The 22,194-nt window shown below is 38.0% G+C and overlaps 1 protein-coding gene across 2 annotated transcripts in view; it reads right to left on the bottom strand.

Annotated features, from left to right (window-relative positions):
• The window catches only part of LOC150110047 (acetoacetyl-CoA synthetase-like), a 515,069-nt gene that overhangs the window by 135,612 nt on the left and 357,263 nt on the right, over positions 1–22,194 (bottom strand). For both annotated transcript variants that reach the window (XR_016548138.1, XM_090390896.1), the window contains exon 14: positions 18,894–19,019. Coding sequence is in view for 1 of the 2 variants with exons in the window: in XM_090390896.1 (XP_090247022.1) it covers positions 18,894–19,019 (126 nt within the window). In the remaining variant the exon portion in view is untranslated. The remainder of the gene's footprint in view (positions 1–18,893; positions 19,020–22,194) is intronic.

Raw genomic sequence — 22,194 nt, 5'->3', positions numbered from 1 at the left:
ATACTAATGCAATTGATGTGAAGTCATTATCCTCTATATACAAGTGCATTCATGAAGGTACTTGATGCATGAACTTTGTTTGCTTACACTTGAATAAAGGATTCAATGAATAATTTAATTTCTTGGCACCTTTAATTTATAGTCTAACCAAGTGGAAAACTTTCAACGTGATATCTGTATTGTTTATTCATTAAATTAATCAGATAACTAATTATTTAATTCATCCATCCATTCATGTGCCATCCCCTATCTAGGAGGTTGACTACAATGATGTGACTCATGGTTAACTACGGGCGTATGTGGTGAGGACTCTATCTCTTCCACATATCGTGTGTGTGTTCACGGGGATGGTTTGCCTTCTGAAGGATGAAAAATCCGAGTTTCTGGGTGAAAAAACCCCCTACCTCTGTATGAGACCGGCTAACTCACCTTTAGTCAAAAGAGACTAGATAAAGGTTTTTCACGTCATAGACGGTAATCGAACCCAGGTCTTTCTGACCAAAGGACTTCATCTATATCAACTGAGCTATGGAGACTCAATTATTTAATTAAGATAACTAATTATATAATGATGAGCAACTCTAGTTTTTTACCTTAATAAAGTTTGAAACCGGTCTGGTTAGTGACCCTTCCCATAATGCATAGCATTATACATGTCCATAGGGATATGTGCTTTTGCATTATGGGATACTAAGGCAAGTGATGTGAAGTCACTAGCCTCTATATACGAGTTGCCCAGTCGTGATCAAATCTTAATCAATCTTAATAATAATGATAGCATAAAAATCCGAAGAATTTGAATGGCACACATTCAGCCTACTTAAGTTCTTCAAATTTTCCAGCAAACCTGACTTTAGGACTCTAAGCAATAAGAGAGGGTGCTTGTGAGTCAAGTGTGGTGGACGTGTGTAAGAATAGCTCAGGATTGAGATAAGTATTCTTGGAATAATTAAGTATATATGAGTATTTGTTTCAGTAAGAGCTGCTGTAAAAGTTGTGTGCTATCAGTATTATTAGTGTGGGGGATTTTCAATTGCCTAAACTTAATTATGAATTCGTTATTATTAGACCTTAGAGTAGTAACTGGCAGAGGAAATAACAGGGTGGAGGCTTTGTCATTCCATGAATTTAATTTAGACTTCAGTCGTTTCGTTAAGTGTGAGGTGTGTTATATGTATTCTTTCGATTACATAAATGAGTTGTGGATGTTTAGGGCTGATGGAAGGAGGGTGTGTGCAAAGTGTGACCTGAACGAGGAATTAATGAATGCAAATATGAAATTGATGACAAAAAGTGTTAGTAGCGAGAATGTCGTGGGAAAAATGAGTTCAAGTTCGAAAGAGAAGGATCGTGTGAAAGAGAGGCGAAAGAATGTTAAAAAATCAGTAAAAAAGAAAACGAGTGATTAAAAAACCGTAATGGATGTTAAAAAGGACGAAAATGAGGCAAGAGTGGTGGAAGGAAAAGAATTGAGAGAACAAATGAAACTGGAAATGGTGTGATGCTGGAATCGAAAGTGGAAAAAATTGAAAGAATGAATGATAGTGAAAGTTGAATGCATGTTGGACCATGTTGGAGATGAGGCGGAGAGCAAAGATTATGAATGATATGCTGGCTGAAATGTGAGGAGACGGGAGTACAGTTTGTTAATGTGTGGAATGAGTTTGAAGGAAGAAGTGTATGGGAGCATAGGACTGCATTTGAGTGGTTATGGTGTGAGTTGCTTGGAGAGACTGCTGCTGGAAGGTACAGAAGTGAGTAGAGTGAGAGACAGAGAATGAATCAGATCAAGTGGGAAGTGATGTGGAATAGCAGGAGAGATTGAAGAGGTGGTTATGAATGAGGAAGTGAGTGGTATGAGTATAGAAAATGAGAGAATGGGTGTGCAAGAGGAGCAGGGAAATGGGGAGGCTCAGGGTGGACAGGGGTACACAGCGTGAGAAAGATGGATGCTCCGAGAGAAGGTAAGAGCATGTGTAGACAGGAAAGAAATGGGATGACCTGGGATCAAGAGGAAATAGTTGGCATTGAAAAGGTTTTAAAATGAATAAGCAGAAAGCGAAATGGTCCCAGTAGAGCATGGAGAGATCACATCAAGTGAGTGGTAACAGTGGAACTAGCTGTAGATCCAGAAATGAGCTGTTGTGTTTGTATACAAATGTTAGAAGTATAAGAAACAAGCCAGATGAAATGGTTGCATTCATTGTGTCTGTTCACCCAAAGATTGTCAGAATAATTGAGATATGGTTGGAAGAGGACAACATCCCGGCAGGAATAGAGATAGAAGGGTATGATGTGTTTCGTGAGGATAGAAGGAGTAAAAAGGGAGGAAGAGTGCTATTAATGATAGAGAAAGAGTTATGTCCATACAAAGTAGAGATGCAAGAGGGAAATACTGCCAGTGGTTTGGAGGCAGTATGGTGTGAGAGAGAGGTGAATGGAATCATATACTTGGTTGGATGTTATTATAGACCAGGTAATGTGGATGGTGGTGATAATTAAATGTACAATCAAATTAGCCAAGCAAATAAGAAAAGGGTGATCATTATGGACAATTTTAATTATGGCAATATAGACTGGAATGAAGAGATAGCAACTGGAAGTAAAGAAAATGAGTTTCTTGAATTTTTGAGGGATAACCACCTCAGACAGTATGTAACAGAGGGCACGTGAGGATTGAGGGTCTTGGATTTGGTCATCTCATCAGAGGATGTAATTATAAATGAGGTGTCAAATCATTCCACCAATTGGTGAGAGTAAACATGAGGTGATTACCTGGGTGGTTGCCAGCAGTGTGAGGACCTCTGTGAGAAAAGGGTATATGTGGAACTACAAGAGGGGGGGGGGTATGAAGAGCTCATGAGACAGCTTGTGGGTGTAGCATGGAATGAGGAGTTAGCTAGAAAAGAGATCAATGGAGCTTGGGGGATTTTCTAAAACTATTTAGTAAATGCAATGTCTAAGCGTATTCCAAGGGTGAGAAGGTTAAATAAGGTAAGTGTGAGATGGATGAATAAAGAGATTAAGCATGCGATACAGAGAAAGAGGGCATTGTGGAGGCAGCATAAGAGAAGTGGAAATAACCAATTCCATGAGGTCTACAAAGACCAGGCAAGGAGTGTGACATGGTTGGTGAGGGTAGCTAAAGAGAGAGAGGTATGAACAGCAGTTAGCTAATGAAGCCAAAAAGAATCCTAAAGAGTTCTTTCGATATGTAGCCAGCAAAAAAAAGAATTATTAAGGAAGGATAACATTGATAGAAGAAAATGGTATAAAGACAGCTATTGCAGAATGTGTGGTGAAGATACTTAATGAGCAGTTCATAAAGGTCTTTCGATCTTGTGAATGTGACTTCATGGAGAAATTGGGGAGGAGAGAATGACTGTAAGTGAGCAAGAGGTGTATGGGGGAGTTGAGTAAACTAGATGTTAATAAGGCTGTGGGACTTGATAATATATCACCACATATTCTGAAGGAATGTGCCAGGGAGTTGACACCTCTCTTGACATATTTTTTTAATATGAGTCTTGCACTTGGTCAAGTCCCTAAGGAGTGGAAGGAGGGCAATATTGTGCCACTTCATAAAGGAGGTGATCGAACTCAAGCATCAAACTATAGGCCTATCTGTGTGTCAGGTGTTGTGGTTAAGTGTTGGAGAAGCTTGTGAGAACTAGGATCCAGACTTATGTTGACAACAATGATATTATTATCTTTTGATGGGCAGCATGGATTTGCTAAAGGGAGGTAATGTTTTAGTAATCTACTTACTTATTACAATAAAGTGACTGCTTTCTTGTACAGAGGAGAAGGATACCCAGTAATATACTTAGAGTTCACAAAGGCTTTTGATAGAGTACCTCATGATAAATTGATAGTCAAACTAGAGTAGATGGGGTTGGATATTAGATTAGTGCATTGGACTGGAGACTGGCTAGCTGTATCAACAAGTTGTGTATGGGGGAGTGATATCCAGGAAAAGGAAAGTCACTAGTGGAGTGCCTCAGGGGTCTGTTTTGGGGCCATAACTGTTTAACTTGTATATTAACAATATAGGCGAAGATTTGGATGGAGATATTCAGTTGTTTGCAGACGATGCAAAGTTGGTACAAACCATGAAGAGTAGTGAAGATGTTGTGGCCTTACAAAAAGATTTGAATGAATTGAGTGATTAGGCACGGAAATGGGGATGTGAGTTCAATGTTGCAAAATGTAAGGTTTTAAAATTTGGAAAACAAAGATAAGATGCAGAATTTATGCTTGGTGAGGATATATTGTTGAGAAGTGGAAGAAATAAGAGATCTTGGGGTGATAGTGGATAAGGATCTGAAATTTAGGGACATGTAGCCAAAATTGTGAAGACAACACAAAGGCTCCTGGGAATGATGCGGAAGACACTGAGGTGTAGAAGTAAGGAGATTCTTATTCCGTTGTATAAGGCTTTGATTAGGCCTCACATGGATTATTTGCCCAGATTTGGTCACTTGGTTTTCAGAAGGATGAAAAGATGTTGGAGGGTACAAAGGCAATTGACTAAGGTAGTTTCTAACCTCTGGAATGTTGAGTATGAGGAAAGATTGAGAAGATGTAATTTGCAGAGTCTGGTGAACAGGAGGAAGATGGGAGATATGATAGAGACCTACAAGATGGTAAGGGGTTGTTATAGGATCAATGCTGGTGAAGTTCTATAGAAAATAGTGGGAGATCAGGGGAGAACCAGAGGTCATTCCTGGAAACTGTATAAAGAGGGTGTGAATAGGGGAGTGAGAGGCAGACTTTTTTTTTTTTTGTACAGAGTTGTAAATGCCTTACCTGAGAGTGTGGTGTCTGCAAGGAGTTTGAATGTGTTCAACTCACAGTATGATGAACTGTGTGTGTGTGTGTGATAAAAGGCCTTCCCAGATGAGTCTTTGACTCCATGAGGTCTCGGACTAATAATAATAATAATAATAATTTCAGCTCTTATTGGCCACTATCCATACTGCTTTTTTCTAATTTATATGTGTACTTATATGAGTAATTATGTGAGAGCATGTTGCTCTCTAGCTTAATTTATTTTTTTGTAACCAAATAAGTATTAATAATAAGACTTGAGTGTTGATGGAGTAAGTTTTTTTTTTTTTCACCAGAGGCCAGGCCAGTAATTTTAATGGTTGACTAAATTAATGTAACTTTAACATACCATGTATATTGTAGTGTATGCAGCGTGTGCTTGTTTCTTTGCATATGTGTATACTCCAAATGATGACCTTAATGTGAGGGTCGAAATGTCGAGTGATTATTTTGATTTATATTAAACCGAAATTTACTTTAACACAGTAGTTGTTTCAATAATTTGTATAATGAACTCGTATACAGACTTGGGCATATAAGGGCAATGTTATTTATGCAGGCCAACATATATTTGCTAAAGGGTACTCTCATTTTTGGAATCTAGTTGCCTTTTACAATGCCAGCCTGGTTATTATTATTATTATGTGTCACCTCCAGAGAGTCCAAAGACTCATTGAGGGAGGGTATCAGCTCTACAGCTCTGTCCCCACCACTCACAATCCACTAGCTGACTGACGCCATCTATTGTTGACCACCACCACCACCAGTATTTCCACAGACAATCACAAACATCCATGCCCACAGTGGATTCGAACCCGCAGCCTTTTGGCTGGGGAGCAGATATGGTAACCACTCGGCCAGCCAGGCTGGCCAAGTGATAAGCAAATCTGCTCATCAGCCAAGAGATTGTGGATTCATGACCTGCCAAGGTCATGAATGTTTGTGATGGTCCTACTAACCAATTTCCATAGGTACTGCCGTTACCTATGTCCTGGCACAGTATCACCTTTGATGTTTGTGCCATAAAAAAAAATCAAATCAAATTGGCCTTCTACAACAGAGTAACAAGTTGATGGATTAGACTGGTAACTGGCTTGCTGACAGATAGCAGAGAACTGTATAAGGAGGGGGGGGGGAGGAGAAGTATCAGAAAGTAGCAAGGTTACAAGTGCAGTTTCAGCACTGACAGTCTTACTATTCAATCTTTATGTCACTGAATTATAGGGTATTCGGTTGTCTGCAGATTTATTACTAATAGTACTGATGTTTTGTTTCTTCAAGATGATTTGAATAAGTTGGAAAGATGGCAAATGAATGAAGATATCAGTTTAATCTAACTAAATGTAAGGTTTTAAAATGTGGGATCTACATACTCACTTGGCAGAATTATGCACCGGAGGAAGTGAGTTAGCAAGGGATCTTGGGGTGATTCTAGAGAGAAATTTGAAGATCAGAGGTATATTGCAAAAGTTATGAAGACAACTCAGATAATTTCTGCAATATTGAGGAAAACACTAACCATGAGAGATAAATGGGTGATGATCCCTTTGTATCAGACCATATTTAAATTTTTGTGTTTACATCTGATCACTGGATTTGAAAGGAGATGAAATAACATTGAAAAGGTACAGAGAGAGATAATGAACATGATATCAGGACTGTACAATATTGGCAATGATGATGGTCTGAAGGCATGTACATTACAGTTTTTTTCAATAGAAGAAATGAGAGATATGATTGAGCCATTTAAGCTGTTTAAAGGTATCATAGCTCTTTACTTTATGCGGACGATGTTATACTTCTAGATAAATCAGCTACAAGTCTGCAAGATTCCCTGACTAAAGTAAATAACTGATGTAATAGATACGGTATGATGGTCAGCATTAAAAAGACAAAGACAATGAAAATAGGCAGAAACATTGAAAATATCAACTGCATTGTGAATGGAGAAACTATAGAACAAGTAAAACATTCCAGCTACTTTGGCAAGATTTTTAAGGAACATGGTAAATTAAATACGGAAATAGACAACAGAATCAACAAAGCTGGTATGGTAGGAAGCTAACTGAATAAATTTATATGGAATAAGAGAGAAATTAGTTAAAACATTAAATTAGCTGTGTACAAGACAGTGTTCAAACCAGTTTTAACCTATGGATCTGAGAGCAGGATCAGAAATAAAACACTTGACTAAAGACTAGAGACTGCAGATATGAGAGTCCTGAGAAAGATTAGAGGCATGAAAAGATAGCATCAATGGCAATATCATATTAGAAACAAGGATATTAGGAAAGAAGTTGACATTGTCAGCATTCAGGAATGCGTTAGCAGAGCTACTCTCAAGTGGTATGGTCACTTAAACAGAATGGGAGAGGAAAGATTAGCAAAACAAGTGTTCTCTGCAAGGTTGGCAGGAAAAAGACCCAAGGAAGACCAAGATATAGGTGGATTGATACAGTAAAAAGTGCCTTAGAAGATAGAAATATAAGATCTGATAATGTTGGAGTCTTGACAGGTAACAGACTGATTTGGAGGAAAATTGTAGAAAGTAAGTAAGTAATGATGTAATTTTTCATGTAGTACTATCATATCCTGTACATCACTTAAAGATATATATCAGTTTATGGTGATGATGATAAGGCTATCATTGGATTGACAATGAAAAGATTTTTCATATGGAACAAGGGGGACATCCTTAGAGGTGCAAAAGGAAGTAATGAGTAAGAGGGTAACAAGTAAGTTTTTTGCATGTAGTATATTAAGGACATGGAATGCACTGCTAGAGAGTGCAATGCGTGGAGTAAAAATGCAAATACTGGATAAGTTTAAGAGTGGTAGAATAGACTTTGTGCTGTCTAGCATTGAAATCTGGGGAAATCTCCAGAACCTGGAGATTTATTTTTTTATCATCATCATCATCAAATTTCTGCCATGTACCCTCAAGGGGTGTCCAGGATATGATAGTACTACATGAAAAAATTACATCATTACTAACTTCCTATCTACAATTTTCCTCCAAATCAGTCTGTTACTTGACTCCAACATTATCAGATCTTATATTTCTATCGTCTAAGGCACTTTGTACCGTATCAATCCACCTATATCTTGGTCTTCCTCTGGGTCGTTTTCCTGCCAACCTGGCAGATAACACTTGTTTTGCTAATCTTTTCTCTCCCATTCTATTTAAGTGACCATACCACCTGAGATTAGCTCTGCTAACGCATTCCTGGATGCTGACAATGTCAAGTTCTTTCCTAATATCCTCGTTTTTAATATGATATTGCCATTGATGCCATCTGTTCACACCTCTAATCTTTCTCAGGACTCTCATATCTGCGGTCTCTAGTCTTTGGTCAAGTGTTTTACTTCTGACCCAGCTCTCAGATCCATATCAAAACCTCAAGACCTTACATTTATTTTTTTAAAATAGTTAAAATGTTATGAAAAACCACATCAAGTAAAGGCCTTCCATTTTTGCTTCACAAAGATATACCCTTTCCAGCATATTCCATGACAGCTGTTAACGTTTCTGGCTGCAGCACCATAATTTCTACATGAATGTTCTCCTAAGACTAAAATACACAAACATTTTTGAAGAAAAAATGAAAGAGTTTGAGAGCAGGAACCAAACCTTGGAGATTCAGTGGCAAGCCCTGAAGAAAACACTGACTGATTCAGCCAAAGAGGCATGTGGTGAGGTTGTGTGCAAGGATAGCAAAATCAGAACTCCATGGTGGACACAGGAAGTTAAAGAGGCAGTGAAGGAAAAGAAGAAAGCACATCAAAGGTCCCTGGCAAATAAGTCAGCTTGTGCTCTTAGAGAATTATTATTATTATTATTCAGGCCTCCATGGATCAAAAGACTCATCGTGGGAGGTCCTTCCTAGGAAACACAAAGTCTACCATGCCACTCCTTAAATGCATTGACTGTTCTAGCTCTCACCACTCTATCAGGCAATGCATTCCATGGTTTAACCATCCTCCATGCAAAGAAACAACTCCACACCCTCTTTCTCACAGTTTCCTTTCATAACTTCATAACTAACATTATACAGTCCTGACATCATCCTTGTTATCAGCCTTTGAACTCTTTCCACAGTTAATTTATCCCCTTCAAATCCTGGGGATCAGATCTGAGAACAGTAGTCTAAGTGTGGTCTTATACAACGGAATGATAACCCTTTTATCTCTGCAAGTCAGTGTCCTTCTCATTATTGCAGCAATCCTCTGTGTTACCTTCACTACCTTTGCAATATATCCCCTAAATTTCAGGTTTCTATCAATCATCAACCCCAGATATCTTGTCTCCCCTACTTCATCCAGTTACATAGAGTATGCAGCATCCCATCGATGTGTCCCAAACCTCAAGACCTTACATTTTGCTGCATTAAACTGATACCCCAATTCATTTGCCCATCTATGTAGCTCATTCAAATCCTCTTGCAGAGCTACCACATCTGCACTATTACTAATAACCCTTCGCATCATCTGCAAATAACTGAATATCCCCTTGCAATCCATGGACAATGTCATTGATATAAAGGTTGAACAATATAGGTCCCAGTACTGAGCCCTGTGGAACCCCACTTGTAACCTTCTACCTCTTTGATATTGCACCACCATACACAACTCTCTGATATCTATCAGACAACCAAGCCTGAATCCAGTTGACCAATCTGACATCCAGACCCATGTGCTGCAACGTGAATATCAGCTTATCATGTGGCACCTGTCAAATGCCTACAGAAACAAATGTAAGAAAGCTAAACACTGTGTAAAACTGGCTAAACAAAAGTCATGGGAGAACTTTGGCAAGAACATAGAAAATAAATATCAAGAAGGTGGCAAGATATTCGGAGGTTGTTGAAAAAGCTCAGAAATGGAAGAAAGAGTGCTGTAAAAGGAGTTAGAGATGATAAAGGTGACATGAAAATGGAAGAAAAAGATATCCTTGAAGTATGGAGTAATTACTTTGAAAAACTGCTAAATGAATCAAGCAGTGATGACAGCACAGTGGTAATAAAACCCTGACCAGCCATGCAGTCAGGAATACATATCCATACTTGAAGTAAAAAAAGCCATCAAAAGCCTGAAATGTGGAAAGGCAGCAGGAGTAGATGATATTCGAACAGAAATGCTGAAGTATGGAGGTATAAAAGTCGTACAGTGACTGCACTGCACATAGTTCAGAAGGCCTGGACAGAGGAATGAATTCCAGATGATTGGAGGATAGCGCTCATAGTACCCATATATAAAAAGAGAAATAAAATTGAATGTAAGAATTACAGAAGCATTTCATTACTGAGCATTCCTAGTAAGATATATGCAAGAGAAGCTTGGTGAAGAACAAGCTGGATTCAGACCAAATAGAGGTGGTCGGGATCAGATTTTCACTTTACAACAGATAGTTGAGAAATCACGGAATATAACAAAGATCTATATTTAAGTTTTGTAGATCTGGAAAAGGCATATGACGACGCCAAAGGAGAAGCTATTCTGTTATATGGTGTTAATGGAGCATTATATCAAGCAATACTTAGTCTTTATTTGAGTTGTAAGTCAGCAGTTAGAATTGAAGGAAGTACAGGAAGATGGTTTAACCCCCCAACCGGCCATGACGTCTATAGATGTTCAGCTAAATCTGGATACAAAGCTCTAACACCCATTGAATAACATGGATAAGAAGTGCAATTTGGTGTCACTATTTCATCCACATCAGCCGGTAAGGAGGTTAATGTTAAATCTGGTGTCAGACAAGGATGTACATTATCTATATGGATCACATTATGAAGGAAAGTGGTATTAAACATTTTATTTAAGTATAAAGAGCTAATAAGCTTCATTTCGGTGATATAAACATTATTTAAATTAAGGGGATATTAAATCCCACATTGTTTTAAAACCACATTGTTTTAATGATGTTATACTTCTAAATAAATCCACTACATGTCTGCAAGATTCCTGACTAAATTGAATAACTGTTGTAATAGAAACAGAATGACAGTCAGCATTAAAAAGACAAAGACAATGAAAATAGGCAGAAACATTGAAAATATCAACTGCATTGTGAATGGAGAACTTATACAACAAGTAAAACATTTCAACTAATAGACAACAAATCTGGTACGGTAGGGAGTCAACTTAATAAATTTATATGGAATAAGAGAGAAATTAGCCAAAACACTAAATTAGCTGTATACAAGACAGTGTTTAAACCAATTTTAACTTATGGATCTGAGAGCTAGGTAAGAAGTTAAACACTTCACCAAAGACTAGAGACTGCAGATATGAAAGTCCTGAGAAAGATTAGGGGCATGGACAGATGGCATCAATGGCAATATCATATTAAAAACAACGATATTAGGAAAGAACTTGATATTGTCAGCATCCAGAATGCATTAGCAGAGCTAATCTCAGGTGGTATGGTCACTTAAATAGAATGGGAGAGGAAAGATTAGCAAAACAAGTGTTCTCTGCCAGGTTGGCAGGAAAAAGACCAAGATATAGGTGGATTGATACAGTAAAAAGTGCCTTAGAATATAGAAATAGAAGATCTCAGAATGTTGGAGTCTTGACAGGTAAAAATTGATTTGGAGGAAAATTGTAGATAAGAAGTTAGTAATGATGTAAATTTTTCATGTAGTACTATCATATCCTATAATAAATTTAGTTTAATCCTTTATCCAAGTGTGAGCAAACAGAGTTTGCACCTGAAAGTATCTTCAGGACCAGGGTAGGGTAGTACAACATCAGGCAACTCGTTGCAAAGGTGGAGCAAGCTAACATCACTCCTATCTCAGTATCTCCCAAAGATTTTCAGTGTCTTACCATTATGTAGTAATTATGCAGTTTCTTAATTACACTTCCATCACATCTCCACATTTCAATTGTTACTATAAGTACTGTTCTGTTATCATTTTGATTGTGATTTAAATTTTTTTGCCTTTTCCTTTTTTTCGCCAGATTTGAGCCTAATAGCTAAAATTTATGATAGTATACCAAACAGGTGTGAAACTATTGGTGATACAAGGCATCAGGGATTACAACAAACTAGTTCTGCAATTACATATTGATTCTTTTGACTCCCTGGATGTCTGGTGTTGATAATAATAATAATATAAATGTGTGTTGCAGTGTTATATAAAGAGATCTTTATTTTCTTGTTTCCATATTCAACATAAAAGTACTGACATATGACATATAAGTTGTCACATTATAACACGTGGATTGCCTCATCTTCAGCATATTCCTGAGGATGGGAATCTATAAGATATACACATACTTAAAAAAAGGGATGAAATTCTGATAATTATTGAAACAAAATTTCAGTTATTGGCGGTCTTCAAGGCTTGAAAAAGTTCCATATTTGGTCTCTAGAGCAGGGTTTCCACACTGTGTAAAAAAATAGAAAAAAAAGTATGAGAATTAAATAAAAAATCCATAGCCCACTCATGCTACTAATAGGCCTACAACCTTTTGTGAGTGGGAGTCTCATGAAAAATAAATAAATTAATTAAAAAAAACACTTAGCTGCATAAAAGTTAGCTGGCAACAGTAGAAATAACAGAGATGAAGAGAAATAGAGTAATGAAGTAAAGAAATAGAGAGATGAAGAAAATAGGAATGCAAGAGAAACAGGGAAACGAAGCCTTGGTGGACAGAAAGACTGAATAGGGAAAATGGATGTTGGAAGCAGTAGTGAATGTATGTAAGTGGATGATCAGCACAGAAATGGAATGGATCCAGATGCAAGTGGAAGATAGCTGAGACTGAGTAGATATATGGGGTAAGCAGTGACTGGGCAAGGGCAGATGCGGTTGGAAAATCACAACCAACAAGTGGCTTGGGTAGGACTGGTTATAGACCTGAAAAGTGAACTGCTGTGTTTATTTAGAAATACCAGGAGTATCAGAAATAAGGGAGATGAAATGTTTCACTGATTGAGTTTATTCACCCAAAAATTGTTGAAATAAGTGAAACATGGCTGAATGAAGGGATGGGAATAGAAATGGAAGGATACTGGTTTTTCATGAGGACAGAAAGGACAAGATGTGTGTGTGTGTGGGGGGGGGGGTAAGTGCTACAGGCCAGGAAATAATGTGGAGGGTAGTGATGAAGAAATGTATAAGCAACTTGGGTTAGTGAACAAGGGAAGGGTGATTTTAATTATGGCAATACAGACTGGAATGAAAAGATAGAATTTGAGAATAAGGAAAATTAATTTTTCAAGTTCTTGAGAAATAACTATCTCAGGCAATATGAAAAGGTGGGTAAGTGAGAACTGAGAGTTTTAGATTTGATCATTTCAACAGAGGATGTAATTGCAAGTGGGGTTTTTGTACTTCCCCTCCAGTTGGTGAGAGCGATCAGGAAGTGATTACCTGGGTTGTGGACTGCCATAAGAAAACCTATGAGGAAAGGATACATGTGGAAGTATAAGGCTGGTAATTATGACAAGCTTAGGAGGCAGCTTGGAGCTATAGCATGGAATGAGGAGTTGAGTGGAAAGGAAATAAATGCTGCTTGGGAGCTGAAATACATAACAGAATCAATGTATAAATGCATTCTAAAGGTCAAAACGCTGAATAAGGTAAGTGTAAAATGGATGAATAAGAGGATTAGCTTGAAATCTGGAAGAAGAAGAAGGCACTTTGGAAGCAGCACAAGATGAATAATGGTAATAATCAGTTGCACAAAAAATATAAAGTGCAGGCCATGAGAGTGACTCAGTTGGTAAGGATAGCAAAAGTGCATTACAAGCAGAAATGAGCAAATCAGGCCAAGAAAAATCATTGGGATTTTGTTTGATATATAGCAAGTAGGAAAAAAAGAATGATTATTTATGATAAGATGATTTTAATGGATGAAAATGGAATATTGGTAACTGTTGCAGAGGATATAGTCAAGGTGTTTAGTGAACAGTTCATCAGATTTTTCACCCTCAGTGTGAAATCAGAAGCTCAAGTGTAAATAAGAGAAGACTTAATGGTGAGTGAGCAAGATGCAAAAGTAAGCTATATGTCAATAAGGCAATAGGACTTGATGACATATCACCACATATCATAAGGGAATGTTCCAAGGAGTTAGCATTAGCGTTTGCCTACCTGGTTAACGAGTCTTGCAGCAGCATTAGTTCCAAAGGAATGGAAGGAGGATAAAATTGTCCCACTTCACAAAAGTGGTCATAAGGCTACAAATTATAGGCTGATCTATATATATGTATATATAAGGTTGTAGTTAAGGAACAACACCAACCTAGTGTTACTGCACAAAAAAGGAGACAAGGAAGAAATAAAAAAATTACTGTCCAATAAGCCTCTTACCAACATTCTATAAACTCCTCACAAAAATCATAGCAAAAAGAATAACACATATATATACAAGAAGATGATCAATCAGTATAACAGACAGGATTCAGATCTGGTTTCAGCACCATGGACAATATCCACATACTAAGACAATTATTAGATAAATGTAATGAATTCAATATATCCCCTCCCCCCCGTCTAGATTTCTTAGATTATGAAAGAGCTTGTGATACAGCCTAGACAAATGAACTAATAACAGCCCTAGAAAAACAAGGTGTTGAACCCCAGTACATAGAACTTCTAAAACATATCTATAACAATTCTACTACAACCATAAAGCTATGGAACAAGAAATCTAAATTCAACATAAGAGGAGTTAGGCAAGAAGACACTTTATCACTAAAGCTGTTCAATGCAGTACTAGAAGAAATCTTTAAAAACTTAAAATGGAACAATAAAGGTATAAAGATAAATGGGAAATACCTCTCACACTTAAGATATGCAGATGATATCTTGATAATAGCTGAAACAGCTAAAGAACTCCAAGGCATGATAGACCAACTTAATACAGAAAGTCTGAAAAAAAGGGATAAAGATAAATACTGGGAAAACTAAAGTAATGTTCAACAAATCAGCAATAAAATCATCCATCATTCTGGGAAATAATCAATTAGATACTGTACAACAATTTGTCTATCTTGGACAGCTCTTTGATTTAGATAAAGGCACTGAATCAGAAATCAATAGATGAATATAGTTGGCATGGACAGCTTTTGGAAAATTAAGTTCCATTCATAAGAGTGGCATCCCATTGTGCCTAAAAAGGAAAGTAATTGATCAATGCTTATTACCAGTCATGGCTTATGGTAGTGAGGACCTGGAACCCAACAAAAAAGACTGGAAAACAAATTGAAGATTGCTCAAAGAAAATTTGAAAGAAGCAGCCTATAGATCTCTTTAAAAGATAAAATAAGAAACTTTTGGATTAGAAAGCAACCCAAGATAAATGACATTCTAACTCATATTAAGACCAAAAAATGGAAGTGGGTAGGTTAAGTTAGGTTAGCTGGACCAAGGAGCTTACAAATTGGATGCCAACCGGAAGAAGAAACAGAGGAAAGCCAAGGACTAGATGGGAGGATGACCTTAGAAACTTTGACAAGAAGTGGAAGAAGACTGCTAAAGATAGAAAGAAGGGGGTCAAAAAAGGGGGTAGGACTTTGTCCATCAGTGGACTGACCAAGGCTGAGGAAGAAGAAGTAGTTAAGGTACTGGATAGGTTGGTGAGAGATAGGTTACAACAGTGGGATGATAACAGTGGTATTCTTTCTGCTTGTCAGCATGGGTTTGTTAAAGAGAAGTCAAGTTTTTACCAACTTGATTATGTTCTATAACAAGGTGATGAGTGTATTGGACAAGGTAGATGCATATACAATGGTATACTCAGATTTTGCATAAGCTTTTGATAGATTCCAATACCACACGTTGTTAACTACACTGGAATAGATAATGGATTAGTGACTTGATACGCAACTTACTCTCAGATAGGTGTATCAGCAAGGTTGTGTATTGTGGGGAGAGGCATTATCCCAGAAGAGGAAAGTCCCTAGTGGTGAATAGATGGTATTGGATAACAGATTAGTGACTTGGCTGGCTATCAGATAGATATCAGCAAGTTCTGTATGGGGGGGGGGGGGCACTATCCCAGAAGAGGAAAGTTACTAGTGGTGTACTTCAGTTGTCTGTATTCAGGCCATTGTCGTTCAGTTTGTATATTGATGATATTGGGATGATTTACAACCTTTTGCAGATAATGCAGCACTCATATAATCTATATGTTATTCACTCATATAGATTATATGAGTGAATAACAGTATGAAGCTGTCAATTCAATTCAATGTTGCAAAGTATACACTAAGTGGGTAAATTTTAGAGGAGGCTTGAGGAGACAAGAGATCTTGGAGTGGTGGTGGTAGACAAGGATCTGAAATATAATTCTTGTAGATAGGCTTATACGTTGGTGACACCTGACTATTAAATTATTTATATTATTTATATTAAATAAACATATATTGGAATATTAATTAAAAGAAACTTTAATAAATACCTCCTATATTTCAGCAATGTCACATTGCCATCTTCATGGGAACATACAACTATGACACGTGTATGCAGGCACTACAAACAGCATGTGAGGCAGAAGAGAGAAAACTACTGTTGTTCCTAGAGTCCTAAAGGTGTCCCCTAATGGGCTATATTGGGTTGTCTTGTGTTGGGCTGAAGTTCTCAAGATGCAGCTTCCCAAATTTGGGGCAGTCCCATGCACCCAAATTTGTTGAGGTTTGGAAAGTTTTTTAGAGCTGAAGCTGATTCCATGAACAATGTTTCATATTTAAATTTGCTGCAGTGTATTAACGTGGCTTTCTTCCAACGTATTCTGTGATGGGTATCCAGAGCATGGTCTGCAAGCCCAGAGTGGCTGTACTGGTGAAACCAGATGTAGTCTTTGTGTTCCAAAATCCTGACATTTGTTGTCCTGCCTGTTTGGCCAAAGTAGGACAGTTTACAGCTGCAAGGGACCTGGTATACCCCAGGTAGGTCTAGGGGAAGTGGTTGGTCTTTGGTGGAGTGGATAAGAGATACCAATTTTTTATATTGTTTGTAACAGGAAGTCAGGTCATATTTTTTTTTAAGATTTTGGTTAACTTTTCAGAGGTGCCATGGATATAGAGAATGGTGATGGATTTAGTGTAATCTTTGTTATGAAGGAAGGGAAGGGGGGTCGTGGTTAACTGATTTTAATATTTTTTGGATTTTTTGGGGGTTGTAGCCATTGACTAAGAAAGCCTTAAGGATGTGGTTTTAGTTCAGTGGTTAGGACATTGTCATCTGAACAGATTAATTTTCCCCTGTTATACAGTGTTTTTATAAAATCCCATATTGTTGTGAAGGGGAGGGTGGAATTGCTGGTGTATGGGGTGGGTTTTCTGTAAACAGAGAAAAACCAAGGATCCATCAGGATGGCAAGTGATTAGAATGTCTAGGAAAGGGAGACTGTTGTTTTCCTCTTTTTCCAAGAAGAAAAAGAGGAAAACAACAGTCTCCCTTTCCTAGACATTCTAATCACTTGCCATCCTGATGGATCCTTGGTTTTTCTCTGTTTACAGAAAAACCCACCCATGCAGGCAGATACATTCACCAGCAATTCCCCCCCCCCCCTTCACAACAATATGGGATTATAAAAACACTATATAACAGGACAAAATTAGTCCAACCACTGAACTAAACCACATCCTTAACACTTTCTTAACAATGGCTACAACCCCCCAAAAAATATTAAAACCAGTTAACCACAACATTCATCCCCTTCCTTCATAACAAAGATTACACTAAATCCATCACCATTCTCTATATCTGTGGCACCTCTGAAAAGTTAACCAAAATCTTAAAAAAAATATGACCTGACTTCTTGTTACAAACGATATAAAAAATTGGTATCTCTTATCTACTCCACCAAAGACCAACCACTTTCCCTAAACCTACCTGGGGTATAAGAGGTTCCTTGCAGCTGTAAACTGTCCTACTTTGGTCAAAGAGGAAGGACAGCAAATGTCAGGATTTTGGAACACAAAGATGACATCTGGTTTCACCAGTACAGCCACTTTGGGCTTGCAGACCATGCCCTGGATACCCGTCATAGAATACATTGGAAGAAAGCCACATTAATACATTGCAGCAAACTTAAATATGAAACATTGTTCATGGAATCAGTCTCAGCTCAAAAACTTTCCAAACCTCAACAAATTTGGGTGCATGAGACTGCCCCAAATTTGGAAAGCTTGCATCTTGAGAACTTCAGCCCAAAAGCCAAGGCTACCCAATGTAGCCCTCTTGGGGGGGGGGGGTACCTTTAGGACTCTAGGAACAACAGTAGTTTTCTCTCTTCTGCCTCATTTGCTGTTTGTAGTGCTTGCATGCACGTGTCATGGTTGTATGTTCCCATGAAGATGGCAACATGACGCCGAAATATAAGAGGTATTTATTAAAGTTCTTTTAATTAATATTCCAGTATACGTTGTAAATTCCTTAACTAATTTAATAGTGATCTGAAGCTTAGAGGTCACATTGCAAGAGTTATGAAGTCATCACATTGGATAATGAAGTAGAGGGCTTTAATCATGTAAATTACTGTGCAGAGATTTGGTATCCTGGTTTTTATGGCAATGAGGATATATTGGAAAAGGTCCAGAAAAGACTGACTGGAGTGATCTTTGGGATGTGAGATATAAAGACAGATTGAGAGAAATGAAGTTTGCAAGCTCTTGTGAATACCAAAAGAGAGGGGATATGAGTGCAACATTTAAGTGGTAAAAGGTTCTTCGGGGTTAATATTGAAGAAATTTTTCATAGAATGGGAGAAGGGGTTAAAACATGAGGATGACATACATGGAAGCTCTATAAGGACTGTATGAGCAGTGACATAAGGAGAGTAGTTGCATGGAGAGTGGTTAAGTGGAATGCATTGCCTAACACTGAGGTGAATACAATACATTGAATGAATTTAAAGCACGGTTTGATGGGCTTCATGTGTAAGAGTGTAGCCTTTTAGCTCCTTGAGCCTTTTGACTCAATGAATGTCTGGTGTTAATAATAATTTAATTGAAGCAGAAAAATACTGATTGATTAACAGTCATCTTACCAAAACGGCATGAATAAATAAAAAATATATCAAGGAAAAAATAAATAACATTTTACCTGGAAATTTGGAAAAATATGATGATTTGAATCTTTTTCTATCTTTATCACCCCAAAAATACAATGGCATCGATGGAAAGGGCACTGTAATTACTAATTCACCGCGTTCTCCTTCTACTGGCTTACCTGTTATATTGAAAATCAGTATAATCACTAGATAATCAGTATAATCAAGAATTATGACTTTTCTTTTATATCTAAACAATAAAGAAATCAAAACTACATTTATAACTCTAGTAAAGAGATGTAAATATTCAAGATATGAATGCACTAAATATTTCTAGTTAATTTCTGGTTAGATGATGCTTAACACCATCTCAACAAATAAACTTAAACCTTGCACAGAATGTAACTTGAATATTTCTTTTCCTCACCCCTCCCCAAAGTGAAAGCAAGCGAATGCTTATATTATGAAACTCTGATGTTACATATTATTATTATTACCCAAGACCTCATGGAGTCAAAGACTCAGCTGGGAGGCCCTTTTATTACACACACACACACAGCTCATCATACCGTGTTTTAAACACATTCAAACTCTTTGCAGACACCATATTCTCAGGCAAGGCATTCCAATCATTCACAACTCTGCACGAAAAAAACCTGCCTCTCACTCCCATACTCATACCCTCTTTATAGAGTTTCCAGGGTGACCTTTGGTTCTCCCGGATCTCCCACTATTTTCTGTAGAACTTCTCCAGCATTGATCTTATTACAACCCCTTAGCAACTTGTAGCTCTCTATTGATGATAGAGAAAGAGTTATGTCCATATAAAGTAGAGATGCAAGAGGGAAATAGTGCCAGTAGTTTTGAGGCAAGATGGTGTGAAATAGAGGTGAATGGAATCAAATACTTGGTGGGATGTTGTTATAGACCAGGTAATGTGGATGGTGGTGATAATGAAATGTACAATCAAACTAGCCAATTAAATAAGAAAAGGGTGACCATTATGAGTGATTTTAATTAGGGCAATATAGACTGGAATGATGAGATAACAACTGGAAGTAAAGAAAACGGGTTTCTTGAGTTTTTGAGGGATAATTACCTAGACAGTATGTAACAGAGGGCACACGAGGACTGAGGTCTTGGATTTGGTCATCTCATCAGAGGATGTAATTATAAATGAGGTGTCAAATCATCCACCAATTGGTGAGAGTGACCATGAGGTGATTACCTGGGTGGTTGCCAGCAGTGCGAGGACCTCTGTGAAAAAAGGGTATATGTGGAACTACAAGGGGGGGGGGTATGAAGAGCTCATGAGACAGCTTGTGGGTGTAGCATGGAATGAGGAGTTAGCTAGAAAAGAGATCAATGGAGCTTGGGAGATTTTCTAAAACTATTCAGTAAATGCAATGTCTAAGCGTATTCCAAGGGTGAGAAGGTTAAATAAGGTAAGTGTGAGATGGATGAATTTTTTATTATTATTATTATTATTATTGTTCCAGGAAGCTCCAAGGAGTCGACAGACTCATCGAGGGAGGCCCTAACATCATGTCTGGAACAACTATTCAACAATATCTATCATATCTTGCCTTGAAATCATTCACGGTCGTAGCACCCACAACAGACTCTGGAAGCTTATTCCACTCATTCACCACTCTCCAAGTAAAAAACCTAGCTCTAACACCCTTGTCAACCACGCTCTTGCCCAGCTTCCATGCATGGCCACTAGTCCTCCCACCACCAGTCATATTTTCAAAAATATCTTCTGGATCAATCTTATAAAAACCCTTCAGTAATTTGAATGTCTCAATCATATCATCCCTCCTTTGCCTATCGTCCAATTTCTGCAACCCACAAATCCTCAACCTATTCTCATAAGGTTCATTCCACAGACCTGCTATCATCTTGGTCACTCATCTCTGGACCCTCTCCACTTCCTCCCCATCACGAAGAAACCCTGGTGCCCATAACTGGGCACAGAAGTCCAGATGGGATCTTATCAAGGCTCGATACAGAGGAACAACAACTTGCTTCTCTCTGCATGTTAAAGTATTTTTCATAAGCCAAGTGATTTGGTGAGCTGTTTTAGTTACTTTTGCAATGTGCCCCCTAAACTTCAACTCCCTATCCACCAGTACTCCCAAATCCTTGGCCTCATCAATCTCCTGGAGTACGGTTCCACCTATGCGATATACTGCTGCTATTCTTTTCACCCCAAAGTGCATAACCTTATACTTTGCCACATTAAACTGACATCCATTTTTCCTAGCCCAGTCCTCCAAACTATCCAAATCATCCTGTAAAATTTTGACATCCTGTGCACTCACAATTGCTCTACCCAACTTTGCATCATCAGCAAACAAGTAAACACTTCCTCTCAAATCCTTTCCAATATCATTGATGAACAAATTGAAAAGCAGTGGTCCAAGAACAGAGCCCTGCGGCACTCCACTAGTCACAAGACGTCTTTTTGACTCCACTCCTGAATAAACCACTCTCTGGTATCTCTCCTTCAACCACCCTCCTTTCCATCTTACCAACCCTATATCTATCCCCATCTGCTCCAGTTTACTGATTAGGGTTCCATGTGGTATCCTGTCAAAGGCCTTGGCAAGGTCCAGTAGTATCACTGTAAACCCATTACCCCTATCCAGTTCAGCCGTCACTGTGTTATAAAACGTGAGCAAGTTACTGAGGCATGATCTACCCTACACAAAACCATGTTGTCTCCCATACAATATCCCATTTTCATCTATCCAATCCTGTATTCTTTTCTTGACTAATTTCTGTAAGACCTTGACAATGATTCCTGATATGCTAATCGGTCAGTAATTTACAACAGCAGTCTTGGAACCACCTTTATGCAGTGGAACTATTTTCCCTTCCTTCCACCCGCTCGGGACTAACCCAGACCTGAGACTCAAATTAAACAAAATGGTCAAGGGTACTGACAATTCTTTAGCTGCTTCTCGTACTACACGAGCTGGTATACCATCCAATCCCACAGATGTATTGAGGTTATGCAATAGACTAATCACCTCCACTTCATTCACCACAATTCCCGTATAATCAACTGGTTTATTCGTTTCTGCAATGTCACCACCTGGATGATATATTCTTGCAAAGTGCTCACTCAGTAACTCAGCTATCTCAACTGATTCAGTTACCTCCCTACCATCGGCATTCTTTAAAATCATTCTGCCATGTACATTTTTTCTTTTACTTGCTACATATCTAAAAAACTGTTTAGGATTCTCTTTAGCCTGCATGGCCAATGTTCTTTCATAATCCGTTTTTGCTTTTCTTACCACACTCGTTACCCTTCTGGCCTGCCGGTCACCTTTCTCCTTAAATTCC

The sequence above is a fragment of the Typopeltis vanoorti genome, chromosome 1, assembly GCF_054136105.1.
Source record: "Typopeltis vanoorti isolate ZY-2024b chromosome 1, IOZ_Tvanoo_1.0, whole genome shotgun sequence".
In the NCBI taxonomy this organism is placed as follows: domain Eukaryota; kingdom Metazoa; phylum Arthropoda; class Arachnida; order Uropygi; family Thelyphonidae; genus Typopeltis; species Typopeltis vanoorti.
This window is presented reverse-complemented; position numbering and strand designations above follow the sequence as displayed.